Source organism: Tyto alba, unplaced genomic scaffold (assembly GCF_018691265.1).
Source record: "Tyto alba isolate M040663 unplaced genomic scaffold, T.alba_DEE_v4.0 Super-Scaffold_40, whole genome shotgun sequence".
Lineage (NCBI taxonomy): Eukaryota > Metazoa > Chordata > Aves > Strigiformes > Tytonidae > Tyto > Tyto alba.
The window spans coordinates 21,781,763-21,805,628 of NW_024881316.1; the positions used below are offsets into that span (position 1 = coordinate 21,781,763).

At 36.5% G+C, this 23,866-nt stretch overlaps 1 protein-coding gene across 1 annotated transcript in view; it reads left to right on the forward strand.

Annotated features, from left to right (window-relative positions):
• EYS (eyes shut homolog) overlaps positions 1 to 23,866 on the forward strand; it is a 1,055,438-nt gene that overhangs the window by 920,184 nt on the left and 111,388 nt on the right. Inside the window, exons 41-42 of the mRNA XM_033002767.2 lie at positions 9,633 to 9,741; positions 14,045 to 14,265. Coding sequence (XP_032858658.1) covers positions 9,633 to 9,741; positions 14,045 to 14,265 — 330 coding nt within the window. The remainder of the gene's footprint in view (positions 1 to 9,632; positions 9,742 to 14,044; positions 14,266 to 23,866) is intronic.

Sequence of the window (23,866 nt, forward strand, 5' to 3'; positions counted from 1 at the left end):
TGTTTCCAAGCCCTAGGAGCTTTCAAAATCCACTGTGAAATATGTTTTTCTTATGATTATTATGCCTTACTAAGCACTGTGTTCACTATGTTAATAATAGATTAATTATTACTAGATTATGTGAAGGGACATGACAAGAAGACTAGCAAAACCCTCCCTTAAAAACTAACTGAAGAAAGCTGGTGATTTACATCAAGCCAATTTTCGGTGAATCTTTATTATATTAATTTATCTCTAAATCAAGGAAAATGTCATGAGAATGGAAGAGTAGAATAAATAAACTTTTTTAAAATACCTTTCAACATAAAAAAAAGGATCTGTCCAACAAAATAATGGCAAAAAGTCAGTGTCAGACAGACTAACCTTTTAATATTAAAACTAAGTAATATGAAAGCACACATGTAATAAACAGGTTTGAAATTTAGTGGGTTCTCTTTGATACTTTAAAATATTTAAAATATATTGTCAAAGCATGTTAATAATGGAAAAACAATGAGTGTTGTTCTCTTATGGATATATCATTTCATATAGCTTGATATATATCTGACTGGAGAAGTCTCAGCAACTTTAATATGATAGCCATGTAAGGATGATTTTTTCCTTCCTATATTAATCAGAATAGAGGAAGAGCTGGACGTATTTTTCTCTCTTATATTAATGCAAGCCCATTGACCTGTGTTACACTTTGTTAGAATTTGGCCTGCTCTCAGAACACTCAGCAAGTATTGTGATGGCAGTTTCAAAATCAGAATTTTGACAAATGGCATTCTCCAAATGTAGAACAAATTATGCTAGTTGAAAGTCTACTAAGAAACAAAAGGCAAATACTAGGTTTTTAATGCCAAACTGTGTTATATTTATAGGAAAGTGCATAAAATGTCTGTAAGAAAGATTTTAAATGGCAACATAACACCAGTTTTATTAATATGGTCAGATTTTTGTTAAGAAAATGACCATCTTAAATATGCAAAATCACATGTGGAAGAGCTATGTGGTTCTGTTTCTTATTGCTTTTCTCATTCAGACATGTAAATTTTAAGATTTTTTAAAAGACCTATGTGGAAAAATGGGAAGAAAGGAGGCATTTAGTATGAAAATTATTATATTACTGTGCAAATCTGTGTATTACATAGGAGTTCTAAAATAAATTCATATGTACAATTCAGTTCAAACTTCCTCAAACATTTTGAAGTGGTGACTGAAGTACTTCTTATTTCTCACAGATAAATCCAAAAGTCTGGCAGAAAATCAAGTGTGTTCTGTGGGTAAAACAACCCTATCAATAAAACTATAATCAAATGCAATTAAGAAACATTTAATTTAAAAGGAAATTGATGTTGAAAGTGGTGCCTGAGACTAGTATTTCCATAAAATTCTGTGTCTCAGTTCAAGCAACAGCGAAGTAGTACCTTTTTATGTTTCCTTGATTGTAACCACAATGAAGAAAGAAAAAATAGAGTGTTTGGAAGACTTTCAAAGTCAAAGTATAATGTAACTGGGTTGATGTTCTAAAACTCAGTTATCAAGGTTTTTTAGGTGCTCCTTTTTGCAACACTTTTCACCAAAACCAGTAAGTAGTATTTTGCCACATTGCAATATGGAGCACTTAGGAACAAACTGAGTTGTAGACAGAGCACTATGTATAAGAGCAGGAAAAAACTCTTGTTCAGTTTGGAATATTTTTCCTTTTCTGCAGTATTCAGTAACAGGACCTCTAATAGCCGTTTGAATCAAGAAGAATCAGTGCAGTACTGCAGGACTTGCTATGTCATACAAACACAAAAATCTATGTAAGGCACAGAGATAGACGAGCAATGTTGGTGCTCTGACCACTTCCCTGGGGAGCCTGTTCTACTGACTGACCGGCCTCCCAGTAAAGGACCTTTTTCCAATGTCCAATCTGAACTTCCCCTGACTCAGCTTCATTTCATTTCCTCGTGTCCTGTCTCTGGTCACCAGAGAGAGGAGATCAGCACCTTCCCCTCCACTGCTCCCCTTAAAGAAGTTGTAGACTGTGATGGGGTCACTCCTCACCCTTCTGTTCTCCAAGGTGAACAAACCAAGTGACTTCAGCCACTCCTCATAGTCTTGCCCTCAAGAGCTTCCACCATCTTGGTCACTCTCCTCTGGACACACTGTAATAGTTTGATGTCCTTCTTATATTGAGGCACCCAAAACTGCATACAGTGCTCGAAGTGGGGCTGCACCAGTGCAGTGTACAGTAAGTCAATCACCTCCCTCAACTGGCTAGCTATGCTGTGCTTGACGCAGCCCAGGACATGGTTGGCCCTTCTGGCTTCCAGGGCACACTGTTGATTCATATTCGACTTGCCATCCACCCAAACACCTCTCTCAGCATGGATGTTCTTCAGCCTCTCATTTCCCAGCTTGTGCATATAAACAGGTTTAGCCCATTCCAGGGGGAGAATCTGGCACTTGCTCTTGTTAAATTTCATGTAGTTGGTGATTGCCCAGTTCCCTAGTCTATCCAGATCTCTCTGTAAGGCCTCTCTAGCCCCAAGGGCATCCACAGCTCCTCCAAGTTTAGTACCATCAACAAACTCAATGTACATTCGATTCCTGCATCCAGATCATTTATAAAACATTGAAGAGAACTGGCCCTGAAATTGAGCCCTGGAAAACCCCACTGGCGACTGACCACCAGCCTGATGTAACCACATTTACTATAGCTCTTTAAGCCCAACCCATCAGACAATTGCTCACTCAACATATTATGGACTTGTCCCACTCTGTGCTGGCCATTTTATCCAGGATACTGTGAAAGACAGTATCAAAATCTTTGCTAAAATCCAAAACCAGAACATCTACTAGCTTCCCTTGGTAAACTAGATGGATGACCTTGTCATAAAGCAGGACTTTCCCCTTGTGAACTCAGGCTGGCTATGATCAATGTCTACATTGTCTCTCAAGTGTTTTTCAATAACTCACAGAATAACTTTCATAATTTTACCAGGCACTGAAGAGAAACGGATAGGCCTGTAATAAGAAGGTCTTCCTTCTTTTCCTTGAAAACTGGGACCACATTTGCCAGCTTCCAGTCAGCTGAGACCTCTCCAGACTCCCAAGACCATTGAAAAATAATGGAAAGAGGTTCCACAATGACATTAGCCAGCTCCTTCAGTACCTTGGGGTGAATACCATTGGGCCCCATAGATCTATGCACATCCAACTGGAGCTGCAAGTCTTGAACAATTTCATAGTCAGCTAGGAGTTTATTATCCCCTAATGTATTCCAAAATTTCACACACCCCTTTTTTTTTCTTCTTCTTAAAGAAAAAGGCATCAAGGGATTACTGCGAGACACTATTAGGGGTCAAAGTTATTTTGGATTTTTCATCTTCTGTGCTTTTGTCTACTCTCTTCCCTTGTCTCCATTTCTCTTTCCCCTTCTGCCCTACTGTTACACTTCTACAGTTTGGTCAGCTCATAGCAACTAGAAAACTTGAAATTTGGTGTTGTATGGCTGGAGGTTACAACAGATGTTTTATTGATTTCAAATAAAAGGTCAGACATAAATGAAGTATTCATTTTCATAATTGTCTCTTCTTAGTGTTGTAATTGAAAGTGGTAAGAAATGCCAAAATTTGCCATTGTTAAAATAGAAGAGGGTGAAAAGATGTGAACATTTCTACAGAAGTAGTATGTTGAAGTTAATTTTGGAAGAGAAAGTATGTTTTTAATAATGAAATTTTTGAAGTACATTTTTAAGGAAAAAAAAAAAAAGTAGCAAGTGCAAGAATTTTGGGAAGAAGACTGAAGAGATTATTAAAACTGTAGGACACTACAGATTTTCACACTTGTGAATTGAATGTGCTCATTCAGAAGTAAAACCACTGTTCTTGAAAAATCTCCTGTATTGCTTGACAGCTGGTTAGATGTTCCCTTGGCAACTGCTCTGGTTAATCAAGGGTGTAAATGAAGCCGCTGTTTCAGTGTTTTGCAGGAGTCATTTTATATTGTGTATTTAATATCAATACTTTTTCAGTAAAGAGGATTTTTGTTGGGATTTTTTCCTATGATGAGCTCTTAAGTTGGGCTGATGTTTGTCAGCTTGTAGGGAGAAAAATAGCAAATAGTTTTAAATGTAATCCTCCAATTATGCCTTTAGAAAATGGACAGTAGTATAACTACTTTGTAATAATTTCTCAGAAGACCAGAAACCCAGGTCTGCTAGTAGTGTGAGATCTTTGTTCAGACAAAATCATACCATGATAATTTAGCTTGGAAAAGAACAGAGACCTGTTATCTTTATAATGCTTGGGGGTTTTTTATACCTGATGATCTGACATTTTATTTTTGTTATGCCTCTCCTTAATCTGTTAGAAATATGTCTGCACCTTCAGCCCCATATAGAAAACATAATTGTTATAAACTAAATTTTCTTAAGTATGTTTACACAACCATGAATGAACCATTTTCACATTATTACATTAGGTAATTATAATGCATGAATGCAATTAAAAGTCTTCCAGAAGTTCCAGTGTCTGGACCTATTCTAATCCATATTGTCAAATATGTAATCAGTTTAAGATACTTTACTGTGTTTCCCTTGATATAAACTGGAAGCTTAAGCAATCTTGCTATCAATTAGGGCTTAAGTCAGTCTTTCCAATGATTAGAAGAGACATTAGTATGAATTTTGTATTCCTGCTTTCTACTGTGCTCCTTTAGTGCCACCTGGTGACTGGTTTGAAAGGAAAAAAAAAAAAAAAAAAAAAAAAAAAAGTATGATTGCATTTCTACATGGAGAAGTAGCTGTGATAATTTAAACTGAAACATTTGCTTGAGCAAGATTATACCAGGTAACATTTGGTTTAGAAGTGCCTCAATCTTAGCTAGTTTAAGAGGATTTCTTTCAATAACATTTCCAGGCCTAAATTAATCCAATACTTAATATCTATAACTGTGTCATAGGTATGAATGTGTTAGGCAAACAATACACTTTGTTAGAAATTCAGTGTTCATTCACATAATTAATCAAGATGTAACTAATAATGGCATTAATCATTGTATATCGCTTATGGTTTGCATCTGTTGAGGTCCATGAGTCTTCCATAAAAAAAGAGCCCCTGTAGTAAATCCTTTGCTAATTCTTGTTCTTAACGAGCTTATATAAAATCCACAGCAGCTATGAAAAAATCATGTTATTCTAAGCCAAGCACATAAAAGAAAACTGAACCTCTTCATATTTCACGTTTGTGGAAACAAATAATCAAGTGTATCAGGCCTGTACCTTAGCATCTACAGGAACAAGTTGACCTCTACATGGCTCCAGACCTATTTAGATTATTGTGTATAATATTCCTATACGTCCTTACCACACACCTGTTTCCCATAACTACTCCCCACACACCCAATTCTCTACTGCTCTGAGAATCCATTTTATATCATTACGAGAGCAATGTGCATGAATCACAATTCTGGTGCCTGACAAAGTAATCCTGCAATAGGAATCATATTGCATTCTTTCCTGTCACTGTTTCTGGAGGGAAAAATACACTGGTTTTGAACGCAACTGAAATATGCCACTGAGATGTGAGGCAGATGGACTGAAATGCCTTCAGCATCTAAACAAGTGAAAAAACACATGAACTAAAAATACTTCAAATTTTAAAGATGTCAGTTATTAGCCACTTTCATCTCAGGTGTTCTTAATGTGAGGTCAGTATCTCATAATATGAGGTTAATTAGAAAAATAAAGAAAAAATGTCAAGAGAATAAATCATCACATCCATTTTATCTTTTCTAACATGGATAATGGATTTCAATCATCTGTGAGACGTGTGAAATAATACAACTGCATTTATCCAGTTGCAAGATTAAAACAGATTTAAACATAGATTATAAGAAAAATAATATAAATTTATAGAGCTACATGAAATGTTATTTTAGTTCAGGTCATTTCTGCGGCAGAATATTTCAAGCACATTCTTTTTTCTATCATTGTTTTTAAAAACTAGTATAATTATGTCTTGCATATGTCCATATTGTAGCACTTTGTGGTTTTAAATGTTATAGTAAAGATAGAGACAGCATTTCTGTTTTAATTGCTATTTTTCATTATTTTCATAATTTTATCAGAAAACTGTCCTTTGGGCTGTAATTTTCATGCTCTGCCTCTTTTTAAAAGCTATTCTAAGCATATTTGAATAATCTAACAAATTCAAACAGTCCTAATTTTGTGGTAATGTAAGCATGAAAAATATTCATTTTGTTCACATTTCAAATAACAGTTTTTGCTTTCTATGGCATAAGACAGAGAGAAATTTCAAATATTACTTGCTTGGCAATCCTTGCAGAGAAAAGAGCAAATGCTGAAGAAGGTAGTAGCATTCTTAATATGCACTACAGAATACAGGGCAGTAGGTTGCTGCTTATAGCCTGTGTTTTTTTTCTCACAACTCAGTCATTAATCTACTGGCTGACACCTAACAAATCAGTTATTTTCTCTGAGATTTCATTGCTGCATCTTAAGGAAAAAAAAAAAAAATAGCTTGCTTTATGTCCTTTGTGACATTGAGACTTAATGATCAAAATCACAGTAAAATAGCTGCTGTTTATAGATACTGGGGTTTTTTTCTTTGGAATTTATTTTTTTCTTTTTTTCTGACACATTTCTTTAAAGGTAGACTGGATCACCAGGTAGGCCTGGGTAGGGATGACTGTTATTATCTATATGATTTTAAGATATTTGAGCTTGTCTTCATAAGTATACTGCAGAAAAGACCATGTCAGCATCAAGTAATCTTTAAGGCTTATTTTAATTGCACCTATTTTTAACCTTTCACTTTTTTTTCCCCATCAAAGAATCAAAACAATAGAAATTATGTATGAAAACCAGTGAGAATATGTGAATACCAGACATTTGAAATGAAAGTTTACAATGCTGAATTTGGTTTGGATGGCTAGTTGTTTGAAGATGATCAAGCTGGCATAGACCACATTTTTCTTTTTTTTCCATGTGATGAAAATTCTTCTTTATTAACTTTGCTATATCACTTAATTTTTGTTCTTTGAGGGCTGGACTATTATATTATGTGATATAAGGGGTTAAACCTTGAATTGATTTAGAAACTGCAACAGATGTGGACTTCAGAAACCTACCTGAAAAAAACGGGACAAGGCAGGTCAGAGAGTAGGCTTTGCCATGAATATTTTAGGTTTATACTAAAATATCCACCTGGAGTAGAAAGCATCAAGAAAAGGTTGTGAGACAGTTTTCCCCAAGAGAATCCTAAATGAACTGGTTTTCTTTTAAGTTAATTTATCTTATACTCTGTGATTGACCTGAACAATTCCCAGCAGCTGAAATATGAGTAGGAATAATAAATAAAATTCAAAGTATAATTTACATCTCAAGAATTGATTGGAAATCATAGTAGATGGAATAACTTTCTCCAAAATTTTCCTTATTCCAAGTATCTAAAAATGAGATCACAAAACTGTCTGTCGATATACCCGTTTTTTATTAAGGAGGAAATCAATTCACATTTTATGATAAAATTGTGAAAATTAGCTGATCTTCAGAACATCAGATGTTTCTTCTGGCTCCCTATATTCAAAATGAAAATGTTATGCTATCTGTAGACTACATAAGATGGAACTTAACTTAAAATATACTTAAAAGCAACATTTTTTTTATCCTGAGTTAAGAAAGAAAAATGAACATTTTTCAAACTTATCTGAATAGTTTAGGGGTCTAGCTCACATTTCAAAAGGTGATAATAGAAGATGTCATTCAAATATCTCAGTCTTTTTTTAAAAAAAAATTAAAACATTTTTGTCCCTGGCTCAAAGATAGGAAGAGTGTTGCATACTTACAAAGGTAAAATAATTTAACACATTTCAACTCCATGCAGCAGAGCACAGTGCAAAGTCAGTGACTAAGTATTGACTGAATTAACTCTGGAACCAGAAGCAATATAACCATTGGAAAGGTAGGATTTATTAATAAGGGTGCATCACCTGCTCATACAGATATATTGCCTATGAGACTTGTGTTAGTAGATGCACTGTTTTTTTGCTGCTCACTTAGGAATCACTGCACTGCAATGAATGTTATAAATATTCATTAGGGGCCTAATGCTATATCCATTTATGTCAGTACAATATTCCCAGTAACTTCAGAGGTGAAAACTGAGACTCTAAATTTCATACTGAATCGACAGACAGGAGGATGAAATAATAAGACTGTAGACAAGGGAGTAGAAAAGCAAAGCCAAAAGCATAATATGGGATAAATCATACCATGGTAACTGCACACAACCAATATGAAAAGGTAAGTATTTGAGAGCATGGTAGGTCTTGATGTGGTTCATCCAGGAGTAAATTTGTCCTTGGCAGTGCTAAGGTAATTTCTAAGATTAGTAATATATGCTTTATGGGCATATGGACATAATGGGCTTTAAAATATATTAACTCTTTTATATGTCTATGGTCTAACATAGAAACTCATCTCTCCCAACACAAAATAGTTTCTGAGATTTCTGTCATTGTTCTTTAACATTTGTTCATCTAAAAAAATGGAAAATTTGGCAGTCCATATAAATGTATAATTTTTTTTTCAGAATATTTTTTAAATCTGTTGTGTAACATTTGTAAAATAATACACAAAAATGTAACATTGTTCCTGTTAAATGTCTTACTCTGGAAATCTAATTATATGGATTTGACTGAGCAAAGTTTCATGTGAAGAGTGCGTGTAGTCAGTAAACCTTAACATGCTTCCCAAAAGGAGGTCCATCATATTTTCTTTTAAAACATGTGAAAACTGAAACTAAGATAAAGTAGAATTGGGAAGCACTTATACAGAAACAGCGGAGCTCAGTCTTAAAGAAGCTATTGACTACTAATCTCCTAATCTGCCATAGCTGCAATAATGTTTATGCATATTTTCTTCCTAAATACAAATTTGAAAATCATCTTGTTAGATTGAATTTTTACTGTTGATAATATCAGTAGCTTTTCATTGGCTCTTATCATAGGAATAATCTGAAGAATTCTCAGTGTTTTAGTGAATGTTCACTAGTATTTACTTTACAAATTCCCTTAACCTTATATTCTTTATCTCCGAAGCTCAGTACCAGAGTTCACATTGACAGCACACTTAGCAAGTAGCGATAACTATATCACAGTGTAATCTTGCTGCTCAGAGGTATGCAGCCTTTCATTTCTTATTCCATTTCTGTTTCCCCTGTAGGACAGGAAAATGAAATTTCCACCTAGGGAGTTCAGCATCATTCAACATTGATGTTACTTGTCCAACAGTCCTCTATACTAGGGAGACCGTATGTCTGTCACAGTTAGCACTTACAATTTATCAATACCCACTTAGGCATGTGAAGATCTTTTCTTCTTTGTCTCTGTACACATTTCTAACACTAGAGTCAAGAACAGTAGGAAAGCAAATAGAAGAAGGACATTAGTAGAAGAAACTTACATCTTTTGTCTCCTGGGTAGTCCAAATATCCATGAAACTGGTATTATTAGTGTCCAAAGACTGTCATCCTTTATGGAGGCAGAGGCATCTTTTTTACCTTGCCTTTGCTGTGTGAGGTTTGAATTCTCTGCTGTCAACAGCATAAACAGTAATAAGATCTGTTTCCTTACAGCTATATGTTGCCTGTGAGCAGTCCTGAAGGTTACTGTATGATTGAAATGGCTGCAGATGGAAATCCTCCAGTACAACACAAACTTTCTCTCTCATATCAAGCATCTCAGGTAAGTCTGTAAAACATCAAAAAATAGCTATTTGCTTTGAACAGTTCATCAGCATATACACTTTAGTTATTCTCAAAGAATAGTCAACCTAATTTTTTCTAAAGGAGGAAATGCAATTCCTCCTCAGATATCATTATATGTACCTAATTTTTCTTAAAGATGTCTTTTCACACCAATCATCCATAGCATTACCATTAAATTCTTCACTTTACCTGACTCTGAAACTTCTACTTTAACTGTCTGTAGTTCATGAAAAGAACGCTGATACTGCAAAAAATAGCATATTAGCAATGTCATTTAACTAGGCCATGATGTTATTAAAAAAATATCAAGTATTGTTAATCATTAATTCTGATTAATTTTTATTTTCAAGCCACACTGTCTAGTGCAGGGCAATTATGAATCCTTAGTGACTTAACCTGGTGTCAGTATTGTTGCTAGGACTTCACTTCTGAATAGTATTGTAAAAATGACAGTCTCCATTTTGAAACTGGTATCGGAAGACTCATACTAAATATTCAATAGGCCAGATTTCCCAAATGTTTAGTTTTGCTGTCATTCTTTATCTCCATGTTATTGCCTATTTTTATTATGCATTATCTCATCACAAGATTATTTCTGCATGATACATTTTAAGTGTTTTAGACTTGAGAATTTGAACTGTGGTTGACAGCTCACTTTATAAGTTTGTTCACTAGAAGGCAGGACAGTTAGCTGTAAAGATGCTAATCATGATGTGCATTGCACAGTATGTTGTCATGATCCGGACTGAGAGCCCACGGAATCATAAAGGTTCTGTGATCCTTTCAGGTTAAATTAAGGTGAAACAATAACAACCAGTTAAAATATTTTACTTGTGGTAGAAACAACTTAAACTTATTGATAAATCTATAAGAAAGAAAATAAAAGAAAGAAAAGGAAAGGAGAGGAAGAGAGAGAAAAAAAAAGAGTCCGGTTCACCACCCAGGTTCCAGCATTGTCTCAGGTCTGGTCATCTTGGGTGGTAGGCACACACACAGCAAAGTTTTCTGTTGCCTTTTAAATTCATCTTTATCAGCTGATTAACATACTAGACAAAGAGTGGCAGGTATTCCACGAACTCATTTCCATGAGAGACAAGGAAGGGATGGAGCATGGGTTCTGCACATACATTGAGAGGGAATGGGGTACACCAACCCTCTTGTCCAACTGAGTCAGTGGTCGTTCTCTCCCCTACCACCTCTATTTCTTCCTCAGTTTTTGCTTCTTGGGTAATTGTCTAGGCATTATCTTATCAATCTTTTAGCTCTTCTTCAAGAGTATAGTCATAAATTAAAGTGCAGTTGTTAACCCAGCAACTGCTTTCACTCAGTCTATGTCTCCCCTGCTTTGGGTCTTATCTAAGGAATTTGGCAATACAGCCATAAGGAGTGAAGACATGCACCCTTAGATACACTCTGTGCATCTTTGGTCAGCGTTCCTTAGACTAATCACGAAGGCCACAGCTTGTCCTTGAGGCTTTCTGTGTTGATGAATGTTTGAGGTATTAATTCCTTCAGTTCCTTACGTATGCACTGCCAATTAGTAATAGAATTTCTTCCCTCTTTCTTCCCTGAGTCAGTATCTAGGTGTTTGTTCAGTCTGATACAAAAATTTGACATGTATTAGATATTGCTATTAACCTGACCAGTTGTCCGTTCATAGCTTCCAGATGATCAACCTGATGTTCTTCTGCAGAAGGTTCCTTTGTCTCTCCCTTTATGGTTCAGGTTTATAGGTCTGGCAGATTGTGAAGCTAACACTACTGGCAATTTCTGCATAGAGAATCTGGGGAAAGAATTTACCCATCAGTACCTAATTATATAGAGAATTCAGAAATACCTTACTCAGAAAAACTTACAGGTAGCCATCTTTGATGTCATGCACTAAGATCAGAATATTTCTGCCCTTAATCAGGAAATTTCTTTGGTTCCTAAGAAACTCCACAACTCTTTTCTTTTTGTGGGGGTTCACAGTTAAGTTTCAGTCACAAATGGGGTTTTGAAGTGAATGTCCTGGTCATCCCCATTTATCACATTTTGGTTCATGTTGCGGAGCAATCCTGGAGCATGCCAACTGTATTCTTTTAGGGTAAAACACTACAAAAGGTGCTCTCTATGAGTGCAATTAATGTGCTGTAACCAGCAATGGGTATTTCATGAAACCAAATGATACTTAATCAAGAATAATCCTCTGCATGGTATGTAGTATGTATGTCATATCCTCATGACTATTACACTTTACAGATTTGCTCCTAGTCTCCTAGAGCCTCTATTGTCTTTACAAAGTACAGAAGCAAAAAAAAAAGAAAGAAAAAAAATTATTATCTCTAGAAGGACTAATGAATTTCTTCCTGTTACTGGCAAAGCTAATCCTTTTTACCACTCAGGCTCCAAGTGAAGGACATTTTCAAATTAGTATTTGGAAACTTAAGCATGAATATTACAGAAGTTAACTTAATGTTAACATAATAGATTAAGTCTGTTACATTATTAACAAGATTTATAGGAATTCTTCCTCCGTGCTTCCTTAAAATATATTCTGGTTAAACCAGTTAAATTCAGAACAGGACCTTAACAGAAAAAATATGTATTATGGTGTATTAGCATGAGCTTGAACATCTAACATATTATGATAAAATCCATTGATGCGAGAAACTGAGCAGAGCCTAAAGTTGTTCTGTGGTACACTGGATCTGCCCCCAAGGTCAGTGCTTTTGTAAAATAAGCCCAATAACAAAAATTGTGTTGCAAGAAGAGTGTTAAAAACACTTTTCTTAATCATAGATGCTTTGCATTCTAGTCCAGTGCTTTCCTTAATTCTTCTCACAGTTTCACAAGCAGAGATAGAATGTCTATCTGCAAACACTGCTTACAAATCTTGTCTGTAACTATGCTGGTTTATAGCCTTGTTTGAAAGGAGATAAAGTCAAGTAATATGAAATGAATTTACCAAGTGCTGAGCTGATGTGTTTGAACACCTTCCACATGAAAAGTCTGATTTAATTTTTACCATGCTTTAAAAGAAGCAAAGTTTTTTTCTTTCCCTTTGAAATGAAAGACATTGTAAGTAGAGGAGAATCTGGAAGTATTCATGTTCATTGTATCACACTTGAAATTGTCAGCAACATAGTTCCATGACTGATAAAAGCAATACAGGAAACAGCAAGGCAAAATCATACGGATGAGTGAATTCCAGATAAATCAATATAATGTTTTCCTCCTGTTTCTAGTTCTTTACAATTGATGTCTGAATACGATAGTGAAGGGCCACTTCGCTTTAAATTATGTCCTCACATTTTACAAAAGCTGTGATATAGTTTTTATTCCACTGGTTTATTCCTACTTGACTTGAACTGGCTAGGTTTCACCCTCTTTCTGGATTGATGGTATCATACAAATAAATGAATCACACCATGATATACTTATGAAAAAATATTATTTTTTCACTTCTTAGTGACAGGCATTTAGCAAAGGAACTTAGGAATGGTGAAACCCCATATCAGAACTCCAGAAAATCAGACACTGAGGAGTGGAATTCACAGTGCTAAATGAGTAACAGATTCTGTATATGTGATGGACAAGGGTTTGACTCCTAGGTCAGGTAGTACAAGAAATACCATCCTGAGCGCTAATATGATATGGTCAGTCCCGGTATTAAATAGTTGTGGGTGTTTCTCTGGCACCTTTATAAGGATGTTCTAGGCATCTGTGGCTCTAGAATTTACTACCTAAATATTTCCCTTTTTCCTTGGGCTTCAGTATAGAAATCTGTTTTCTGTCATTCATCCAAAAAAAGTAAAAGTAAAATCTTTTTTCTGTATTTCCCTTATCTTGGGGTCCTGCAGGTCCCATATCCTAAAGAAAAAACTGTCTTCAAGTCTATGACTTCTCCAGTGTTCCTGCACCAACCCTCAGCCATGAATGTAAAACTCATAGTATAGAATGAGGGAAGCAATGAGAAAAACTTATTGTGTTCATTGCGGTTAAGGCTGGGAATTCCAATTTGTGTTTCATGGGAGGTATGCTGTCTTATACATTTCAAGATATACTAACACATTAAACCAGTCTTTTTGTATGGATAAAAAAAAACAAAACAAAACAAAACAAAACAAAACAAAACAAAAACAACCACATTTAAAAAAAATCCCTTCGGCAAGTATCATAGTTTTGGATCAGCTTCAAGTGATGGCTATTTCCTTTATCTCTGATTATTATTCATTCATTGCTTGCAGTATCATCACAAATAACATTATTTTCTGATGATTCTCTTCTTGTTTCTGCAGATCACCTTTGGATCAATCTTTCTTGGAAATGTTCCTGTTCATGAAGAGTTTCATCAATGTGCTGGCCAGATATATGGCTATAAAGGATGCATTAGGGATTTACAAGTAAACAACAAAGAGTTGTTCATCATAGATGAGGCTCTTGGAGGGAGAAATGTTGAGAACTGCAATGTTCCAATATGTGATTATCATCCATGTCACAATGGTGGGACCTGCACTAGGTAAGAGTTATCTCTTGAATCATTTTATCTTCTATTTATACTCTGTGGCTCGTAGGTTCATCATGAGAAATTACTATAATTTTCTGTGTAATGAAGTAATCACCAATCTTTTGTCCTCATAATATTAAATAGAAAATGTGACATCTTTATGACTAACCAGTGAGATTTTATACCTTATTTGCTTACATGAAAAGAGATATAAAATGTAATTACATTGCCCAAACAGCATACCTATTGGGGTTCTGCCAGAATTCCTTTGCGATCAGCTAGATCATTTCCACTACAAGGCTTGATGACTAAATCATGCTCTTTGTATAGATAGTTTGAAGAGAAGCACATATGATCTCATTCTTCTGTCTAACAACTCTGTATCTTACTAGGCCTTGTACCCTCGCACATCTTCATGGTGTGCTCCTGAGCACAGACCTTCATTATCATGCTATGAAAACAGTAACAAGTAAGAACCTTCAGTGTTTGTGAAGAAGTGTTGTCAAAGAACCTTTGAAAATTTAAGCGCATCATACTGAAAGAGGAAATGGAGTCCAAAAGAGACATAAGCTAAAAGCACAGATGATGGTTCAGTTGAATGACAGTTCAATTGGAGCACAGTAACTTTTTAAGCCATAGTAACTTGATCATTGTCTAAGGCACCATTGTCTAAGTCAGCATTTAGGAATGACATTTCTGTTTAAAATTGATAGAATTTGTGAAGTAGCTGCCATGCCTATTTTAAAAACTGTACTTCAGCTTCAAAGCAAATGCTGAACAGAACATAGTCTAAAGTGCTTTCAAAGCTCTGGACCACTGTGTGTTTCTTAGGTTGAGGAGACCTTGAATCAAAGTTTTGAGGTGCCTCTATGCCTGTCTTGATTGATGTGAGCACACAAAGAACACCAAACAGGTTTTAGATTTCTAAGTCTTGTTTGACTGGAGCACAAATGAAAGCAAGGCAACTTTATTAAAACATACACAATTTACCTACCAGACTGGTGAAACTGAGCATGTACTTAGGAGTAATAAGTTTTTCCTCTGTTGTTCTTTGCTGTATCTCTGTCATTCTACTGATTGGTCTGTCATGTACCAGTATGGAACAGTTTCATTTAAAGTTTGGTCCCTGAATAATTCATGACCATTGGATTTGTTTCCTGCTTTTCTGTATTCCAACTGCTGGCCTCATCCCTTTTCATTCATTTCTGAAAAGAATCACTGCTTTTCTGTCCAGAAGAGCCATGAAAAACTGTGCATGTGCAAACTAGGGATAAGCATCTCTATAGAAGCATGATTTTCATGGTTTTCTACAGCAGCAAACTGATTTTCAGGGATCACCTCCTCCAAGCTCAAGAATGATCCATTCCAATGAGCGGGAAATCAAGTGGCAGGAGGTCTGCATAGATGAACAGATGCTCCTGACAACTCAAACATTAAAAGGAAGCATACAGGAGCATGGACAGGTGACCTGGGAGAAATATAGAGAAAATATCCAAATACACAGATATGGGGTTAGAAAAGCCAAAGTCCATCTGGAGATTAATTTGGCAGGGGACATGCAGGGCAAAACCAAATGCTTCTACAAGTAAATCAGCAGCAAAAGGAAGACGTGGGAAAATGTGGGGTTGCTGTTGAATGGGACAGGTGTTCTTGTGACAAAGTATGCCGAAAAAGACTGAAATACTTATTATCTTTTTTGTTTCAATCTTAATTGATAAGACTGGCCTTCAGGAACCCTATCTTCTCAGACCTGTAGGAGAAATTCTGAAGCAAGGAAGACTTATACTTAGTGGAAGAGGATCAGATTAGGAAACATTTAAACCAACTGGACATATATAAGTCCATGGGACCTTATGGGATTCACACATGAGTCATGAAGGAGCTATCTGATGCAAGGTCAATCCTGATTACCTCTGAAATATCAAGGTGATTGGGAGAGGTTCCTGAGGACTAGAAGACTTCAGGAAGGGCAAGAAGGAGGATCTTAGGAACTACAGAATGGTTAGCCTCACCCTGATCTGTGGGAAGTTGATGGAACAAACTGTCCTGGATACTGTTTCCAAACATATGAAGGACAAGAAAGTGGTTGGGAGTGGTCACCATAGATTTATGAAGGGGAAATTGTGCCTAACTAACCTGATAGCCTTCCACAATGAGATGACTGGCTTGACGGATGAGTGAGAACACTGGATATTGTTTACTCAGCTTTAGTAAGGCTTCAACACTGCCTCCCACAAAAACTTTAGTGGCAAACTGATTAAGTATTGTCTAGGTAAATGCACGGAGAGTTGAACTGAAAACTAGCTGAAAGCCAGGCTCAGAAAACAGTAAGGATCAATGACAAAATTCCAGATGGAGGCTGATCACTAGCAGAGTACCCCAAGTCTCAATGCTGCATTCAATACTGTATATTTTCATTAATGATTTATAAAATGGTGCAGGGTGCAACTCAGAAACAAGTGTTAAATAAGAAGCAAGAAGGAGTAATTGGTACACCAGATGTGTCTGCTGCCATTCAGAGGGACCTCGACAGGCTGGAGAAATGAGGCAACGGGAATCTCATATTTTTCAACAAAGAGAAATGCAAAGTCTTGCACCTGAGGTGGATTAACCCCATGTACCAGAATAGACTGGGGACTGACTAGCTGGAAAACAGTTTTGCAGAAAAAGACTCACCAGTTCTGGTGGACAACTAGTTGACCATAGGTCAGCAGTGTGCCCTAGTGACAAAGAAAGCCAAGAGCATCCTGGACTGAATTAGAAAGAGAGAGTGGGTCAAAGGAGGTCATTCTTTCCTTATCTTCTCATCTGGTTTGATGCTTTTCACATGTATGCACATACATTCTTCAGTTAGTTCACAGACTGTCCATATTCAGTAAGCTTCACCTTGCTAGGAAGATCTAGATGGCATAATTCACATCCAAGTACTGCATCTCTGATTTCATAATGTTCACTTAGCAGAATAGAATTTGCTTTTTCAGAGGCTGATAATTCCTCTTAGCTGTCAAGACTGCCAACAAAAACTATCACAACAGATTATTTCTCAGGATTTGGAGGTCTCACTTGCATAGGTTATTAGGTAGTGGTCTTTAGAGGAGTAACTCTTACATCCCAAAGTCCTGAAGCTTCATTTTGTCCACAATGTGTGCAACATTCCCTTTCCTGGAGAGTTAAACATATGTGACAACAGGCTGCTCCATCACTGTATAACATGTAATCAACCAAATCACTTCTGCTTTGCTGAGAAGTGTGACAGATCTAAAAAATTCACTTCTTGATAAGTCATCTATCTATCTGCAACATTTTCTTTGTAAAGGATATAAACAGCGTGGTAAATTAGGATGTAAATTTACCTATGCTAGCAGCCATTTTTTAGGAGTACTGGCAGGCATTTTGCACAAAATGCCTGACATAATGTCACAGTCAGAAACCCCTTTGGGGAATGCTTCAGTCTGATGTACACCAATTCCATTTTCCACAGGTTTGATCAGACTGAGGAGATATAGAAAAGCAATGATTTGTATACTTCCTGATAAGCCTTGGCAGGTCTGGCTCTAGAATCTCTTTGATCTGAACCTGAACATTCTGCAAAGTTTGTTCCTCTGAATCTATTGTCTTAAGACCTAAGTCTGGTGCCTCAGTGGGTGAAAAATCTCCTGAAAGAAATTATGAGAGATTCTATGCTATAGACTCTGTCATAGTTTGAGCCCAGAGGGCAACTGAGCACCATGCAGCCAGCTCATCGCTCCTTCCTTCTCAGGAGGAGGGGTGAACACCGCACATTCCTCCCCTGCTCCACATAGCTGCCCTCTCACTGCAGACAGTCCTCCATGAATCTTCTCCAACACGAGTCCTCCCCACGGGCCTCAGCCATTCCCACACTGCTCCAGCGTGAGTCACTTCTGCATGTTGCAGTCCTCCCAGTGCTGAACTACAACAGCAGGGGCTTCTTCTCCCCTCCAAGTCCTGTCTTCCTTTAAGCACAGCCTCCTGTGGGTTCCTCCACAGGCTTCAGGTTGGCCTCTACTCCACTGTGGACCTTCACGGGTGGCTGGGGGGGTGGCCCTGTCATCTCACCACAGGATACAGAAGTCTCTGCTCTGGTATACCTCCCTGCTTTCCATCTTCTTCCTTCCACTCACATGGGTATTCATATAGATGTCCTTCTTGTAACTCCTCCTCACAAGTTCCCCCCGCCTCAGGTTCCTCTTCTTAAATATATTCTTGCAGGGGTGCAACCACCGTCACTAATTGGTTCAGCCCTGGCCAGAGGCGGGTCTGACTTGGACCCAGGGATGCTTTTGAGAAGCTTATCACAGGGGGCCACCACTGTAGCCCCCCTCCCCCACTACCAAAAATCCCACCACACAAACCCAGCACACTCTTCTTGTACTTCTTTTTAGGCAGTTCCTGCTAATACTAGGAGTCTGTTTAGTAAATGTCCATATGATAACAAACTCTATTCAGTAAATGGACCAATTCTAAATGTATTAGGCTTGTTGTTACCTTATTCCTTCAATGCTTTGGTTACAAACATCCTTTGGTTCCTCTTGTAGCTGAAAGATACAAGTTTCTCCCCCTGCTCCACTTTAATTTATTAGTCACTTTATCCTAGCAACTATTTGATTAATTACTTGATCATCAGCCTGTCACATCAGTTTGGTTCACACCATGTCATGTGTGGAGCAAAAGAATTGAAAAACCGGAGGTAGACATTTTTTGTACAGTTTATCAGGAAAAGTTTGCAGGCTTCTCTCCCAGTGTTCAAGTGCTACACATGGACTATGCCACTGTGTTATCTTCAGATAATGAGCTTATATTCATGAGACTTTAGCCAATGAGAGCTGTAAATAATCTATAGTGTTAAAACTATTCCCATCTACACTGTTAATTCTCTATTTGTGTATTTATTACTGAAAAAAACTCAGTTGTATGTAAAAAAAAATCAGATGAAACAAGCAATAATTTGATGATTCATATAAAACTATTACTGACTTGTTTATGATTTTTGCCAGTTGTTTCAATTACACTGTTTAGTGGCCAAAAAAAAAAAAAAAAAAAAAAAAAAGAAAGAAGATTTTTCATTGCATGTTATTCTTCAGCTGCTTGGCAACTAATTAGAGAGTTTGCTTCTGAAAGGCCATGGTGAATATCTCAGCCATGTTTTATAATCAACACTGGAGCTTGTGAACACATACTTCTAGGCACAGACAGGTGTGTTTCACAAGAAACATTTTTTACAGTTGTTCTTAAAAGAAAGTTATTTGCCTTTTCTCATCATCAGAGTAAAAAAATACCATTGTAGTGTTCAGCCTATTAATTACAACAATTATGCAGAAGAAATTTATTTGACAGAGAAAGATTTTCTTTGTATTTTTGGTAGCAAGGGATAGGGACTAGTATGCACCTAGTTTTCAGATACAAAATTTCAGGATGCAGCAGGGGCCAGCAGCTCTCTGTGGTCTGGTCATTGGTTGCATCAGGTGCTCCCCAGGGGTCAGTCAGGGCAGGGCCTCACAGCCAGGACCTGTTCCACCACACCAGCCAGGAGCAGGGCATCCGGGCAGCACTGGGCAGCCCCAGCCCCTGGCATGGAGGTGGGCATAACGATGGGCTAAGGCTAGGCCAAGACATCAGTCTGCTGGTGGGGGATCAGGATCAAGCACAGTGAGGGGAACCAGGGTCAGACACAGCCCTAAAATGGCCAGGCAAAGCCACGGTGATTGGGATGGGCTGCACAATCTGCATTTGGCTGTGAAACTACTGATTTTTTCATACTCTGGAATTGTAAATCTCTAGTTATCTTCATTCTTTTTAAGATCTGCTCCACTTTCATTTAAAATAAAGTGTTATCTAGGTTCTATTTATATTTTGACTAAAAATCTGTCTGTGTATAGGTGTCATGGTTTAATCCCAGCTAGCAACTAAGCACTACACAGCTGCTTGTTCACTCACCCTGGGTTGGGATGGAAGAGAGAATCAGAAGGGGAAAAGTCAGAAGAGTCATGGATTGAGACAAAGACAGTTTAATAGGTAAAGCTAAAGGTGTACATGCTAGCAGAGCCAAATAAGGAGTTCACTCAGTACTTCCCTCAGCAAGTAGGTTTCCAGCCAACTCCAGGAAAGCAGAGCTTCGTCATGCATAATGGTTACCTGAGAAGACAAGATGCCATAACTCCAAACATCCCCCACTTCCTTCTTCTTCCCCCAGCTTTTAATGCTGAGCATGAGATCATATGATATGGAATACCCCTTTGGTCAACTGGGCTCAGCTGCCCTGGCCACATCCGCTCCCAACTTCTTGTGCACCCCTAGCCCACTGGTGTGGAATGAGAAGCAGAAAAGGGCTTGACTCTGTGTAAACACTGCTCAGCAGTAGCTAAAACATCCCTGTATTATTAATATTGTTTTTAGCACAAATCCAAAACATAGCCCCCTACTAGCTACTATGAAGAAAAGTAACTATATCCCAGCCAAAACCAGCACAAAACAGACAAAAGCCATTCTCTTTCAATAGTATTTAAACATGTACTGTGTCAGACGAGTGGTTCAGTACAAATCTAAATTTCTAATTCTTTACATAGCCATTATTTTATTAAAAAACAAACAAACAAACAAACAAACAAGCAAAAAAAAAACCCAACAAAGTACTCTTTCTTATGTAAATGCTTTATTGTTTTTAGAAGACTTTTGCAAGTTCACTAGCTCTTTTACTGCTGTTTAAATCCATGCTAATGTAAAACTCCAGAGGCTGGTTAATTTTAGAGGACAAAAATAACAACTATTCAGTAAATTTAGAGTTTGAGTGTCATGTAGTTATATGATGAATTTTGTTAGTTCAAAGCTCACTGGATTTTAAAGTATGCGTTTGAAAAGGGCATGGAAAGATTAACCTAGGAAGCTCTTAATATTCTGTGTGGTCCCCTGATCATGAGAGCCAGATGTTTCAAACCTAGCTTAGTGTTAATTAAAAAGACACATCTGTGTGGGGGAAGTAAACTTATACAATTACTGCACCAATAATTTGACAATTATATCAGCTACTACACCAGTAGTAGTTCATTAATACATTTGTTTTAAATTGTATAAAGACTCAAGAAAATGTAAACATAGACGAGCTTAGCTTTTATAGTGCAGAGTACGATCTCAAAGTTAATTGCTCCCACAAACAATCATGTTTCCAGTGTCTCAAACTATTCTCACAGTGATTATTCTTACTGTTGTTGTTCCCTGTGTATTGGTACAGCAGATGGGTCCATTAATGTTGATCAATTAACCAAGACTGAAAAATCAAACTCAATCAGCAATAAATTTCAATTGAGAGACACTTATCTTCAGATTTCAACTGCCATTAATTCTGTAATCAATAAAAATACACAACTAGTGTAATTTTTCAATTTTTATCCCTTGATAATGTAAGAAATACCTTCCTATATATGTAGGTCTCATTTGGATGGTACATTTTCAGCTACAAACAGGAAAAGCCATATTTTAAATCATATTTTAGAAACTCTTTGTTTTCTACATGCTGGGGCATCCCATTATTTTTAAAGCTTAAAGAACTGATCATCAAGTGAAAAATTCCATTCAAACTCTTTACTAAAGTTCATCTGATAAGGTTTTGAATGCCTTTTGGTTTAAGTTATGAGTTTTAGATTAGCTTTTTTGTAAGTTAAAGGAAGTTTTATAGATGAACTTTGTTAAATTATAGAATTCCATATGTTGCAGATACTGAACAGACCAGGTGAAGTGACTTAACAAATTTTGTCGTCTCTTTTTAGTATATATCCTCAATGTTAATTAAAAGAAACAGTAGAAAATGTCATTATGAATATGATTGTTTTTAGCAAAGATAGAGCTCAAACTGTACACTTTGGAGACACTAAAATTTTCTTTTCAAATTATTTTTTCAAACTCATTTTCCATTTCAAAGAGTAGTCATGGTGAACCTTTCCCAGATCATGTGTCAGAAATACTTTTTATGCAGCCTTGTGCCCATAAGCCAAAAATGCTTGTTATGTCAGGTTTTGGCTGAAGGTATTAATCTGATGATAGGCTTTTATGCCCTTATTAATGCTTTTTTTCACATTTCTAACACAGAGCTGCAGTTTGTCTCCACCTCACAAAATCTGATTTGTGTGTTTGTTGAACTAAAGCTAAAACTTTTACATAAGAATGAGTAAGTGCCCATTTTCAAACCAAGGAGTGCTGAAGCACCTCCCAGAACTGCTAACAGGATTGCAGGCCAAATTTTTAGAACTCTTCATGGATTTTCTATCACTGCTTTAGATGTAGAAGTTTCTGGGTCAGAAAGGAACCAGCTAGTCAGAAATAGCAGAATTGATCATAAATCAAGGACCTTTTTATAGATCTGTTTTATAGTCTAAGAGACTCAGGCCAACATATTATCTAGAACATCCATTTTTGGGGGGGTTTTACAGATCTAAATCTAAATCCTAGTTAACCTCACTAAATCCATGTTAAGTCCAGAACTGATGTTTTAAGTTCCACTGTATTCAACTCTTGCAGAAAGATAAACCAAAGGGACTCAATTTCATTTCAGTTGATTTGAAAATTAATATTTCCATATGGGAGTTGTGTTTTCTCACACCTTTTCAGAATTTGCACCATATGCAATTTTGTAATACTGATTTGTATGAAGAAGATAACCTACTTCCTTTTAACAGGCTGTTTTTTGGGCAGATCTATCAATACTAAAGATGTTTACATGTTTCATAACTCCAAAAGCTGCTGGTATTATTATTATGATTCATGCTTACACACACCATTACTTAGGAAGACTGATTTGGGGGACTGAGTGTTTTGGACCCTGTACTTTTAATGAGATTAGGTAACTAGCATATATTGAGTTTGGTACTTTGAAAGAGGTTCACATTTGGAAATCCACTGTTTTTTCTAATTCTTACTTCAAATCGGGCTTTGATGAAGAAAATAATTAATTTAAATTTATTTCCAGTTTTCTTTTTTCATCAGAGAGTTTGTTCACCTTTTCAAGTTCCATGCAATCTTAGGAAAAAATATCATTCTTAATAAGAAAAATCTTTCACGTAATTTTTGAGGATTATAAACGATAATGCCACTGATCTTCTCAGAATGACAAAAATCCTGTTGGATAGGTGTTTGTTACATCATATTTTCACAGAAAAGTCAAGTAAACAAAAGAAAAATTTCATGTCCAATTTTCTTAACACTATATATTAACAGATAGAAAATTCATTTAGCCAAGTTATTTTTTCTGGTAAAAGGAATTGTACTGGGCTTAAGCCCCATATAAAGACTCTGCACACTTTTTTCTGAACTAAATCTGCATTTCTCCCACCTTAATTTTCATTAAAGCAAAACCAGAAAACTAAAATTTTAAACCCAGCTTCTTGCCGTTGAAGTTTAGATAATAAATTACTCTAATGCACAGTTTTGTTAGAATATTTATTTCAAGATAGAACTAGTTGAACTAAATGTGTCTCACTCTTGGCATCAGAAACAGATTCCCATTTTAATTGTACTTTATTTCTTAGACATTGTATTCCTCAGATTATAGTAGCATGGAGAAGAGATTTGACAAATAAATTAAAGCTGTGTTCCGTTAAGATGG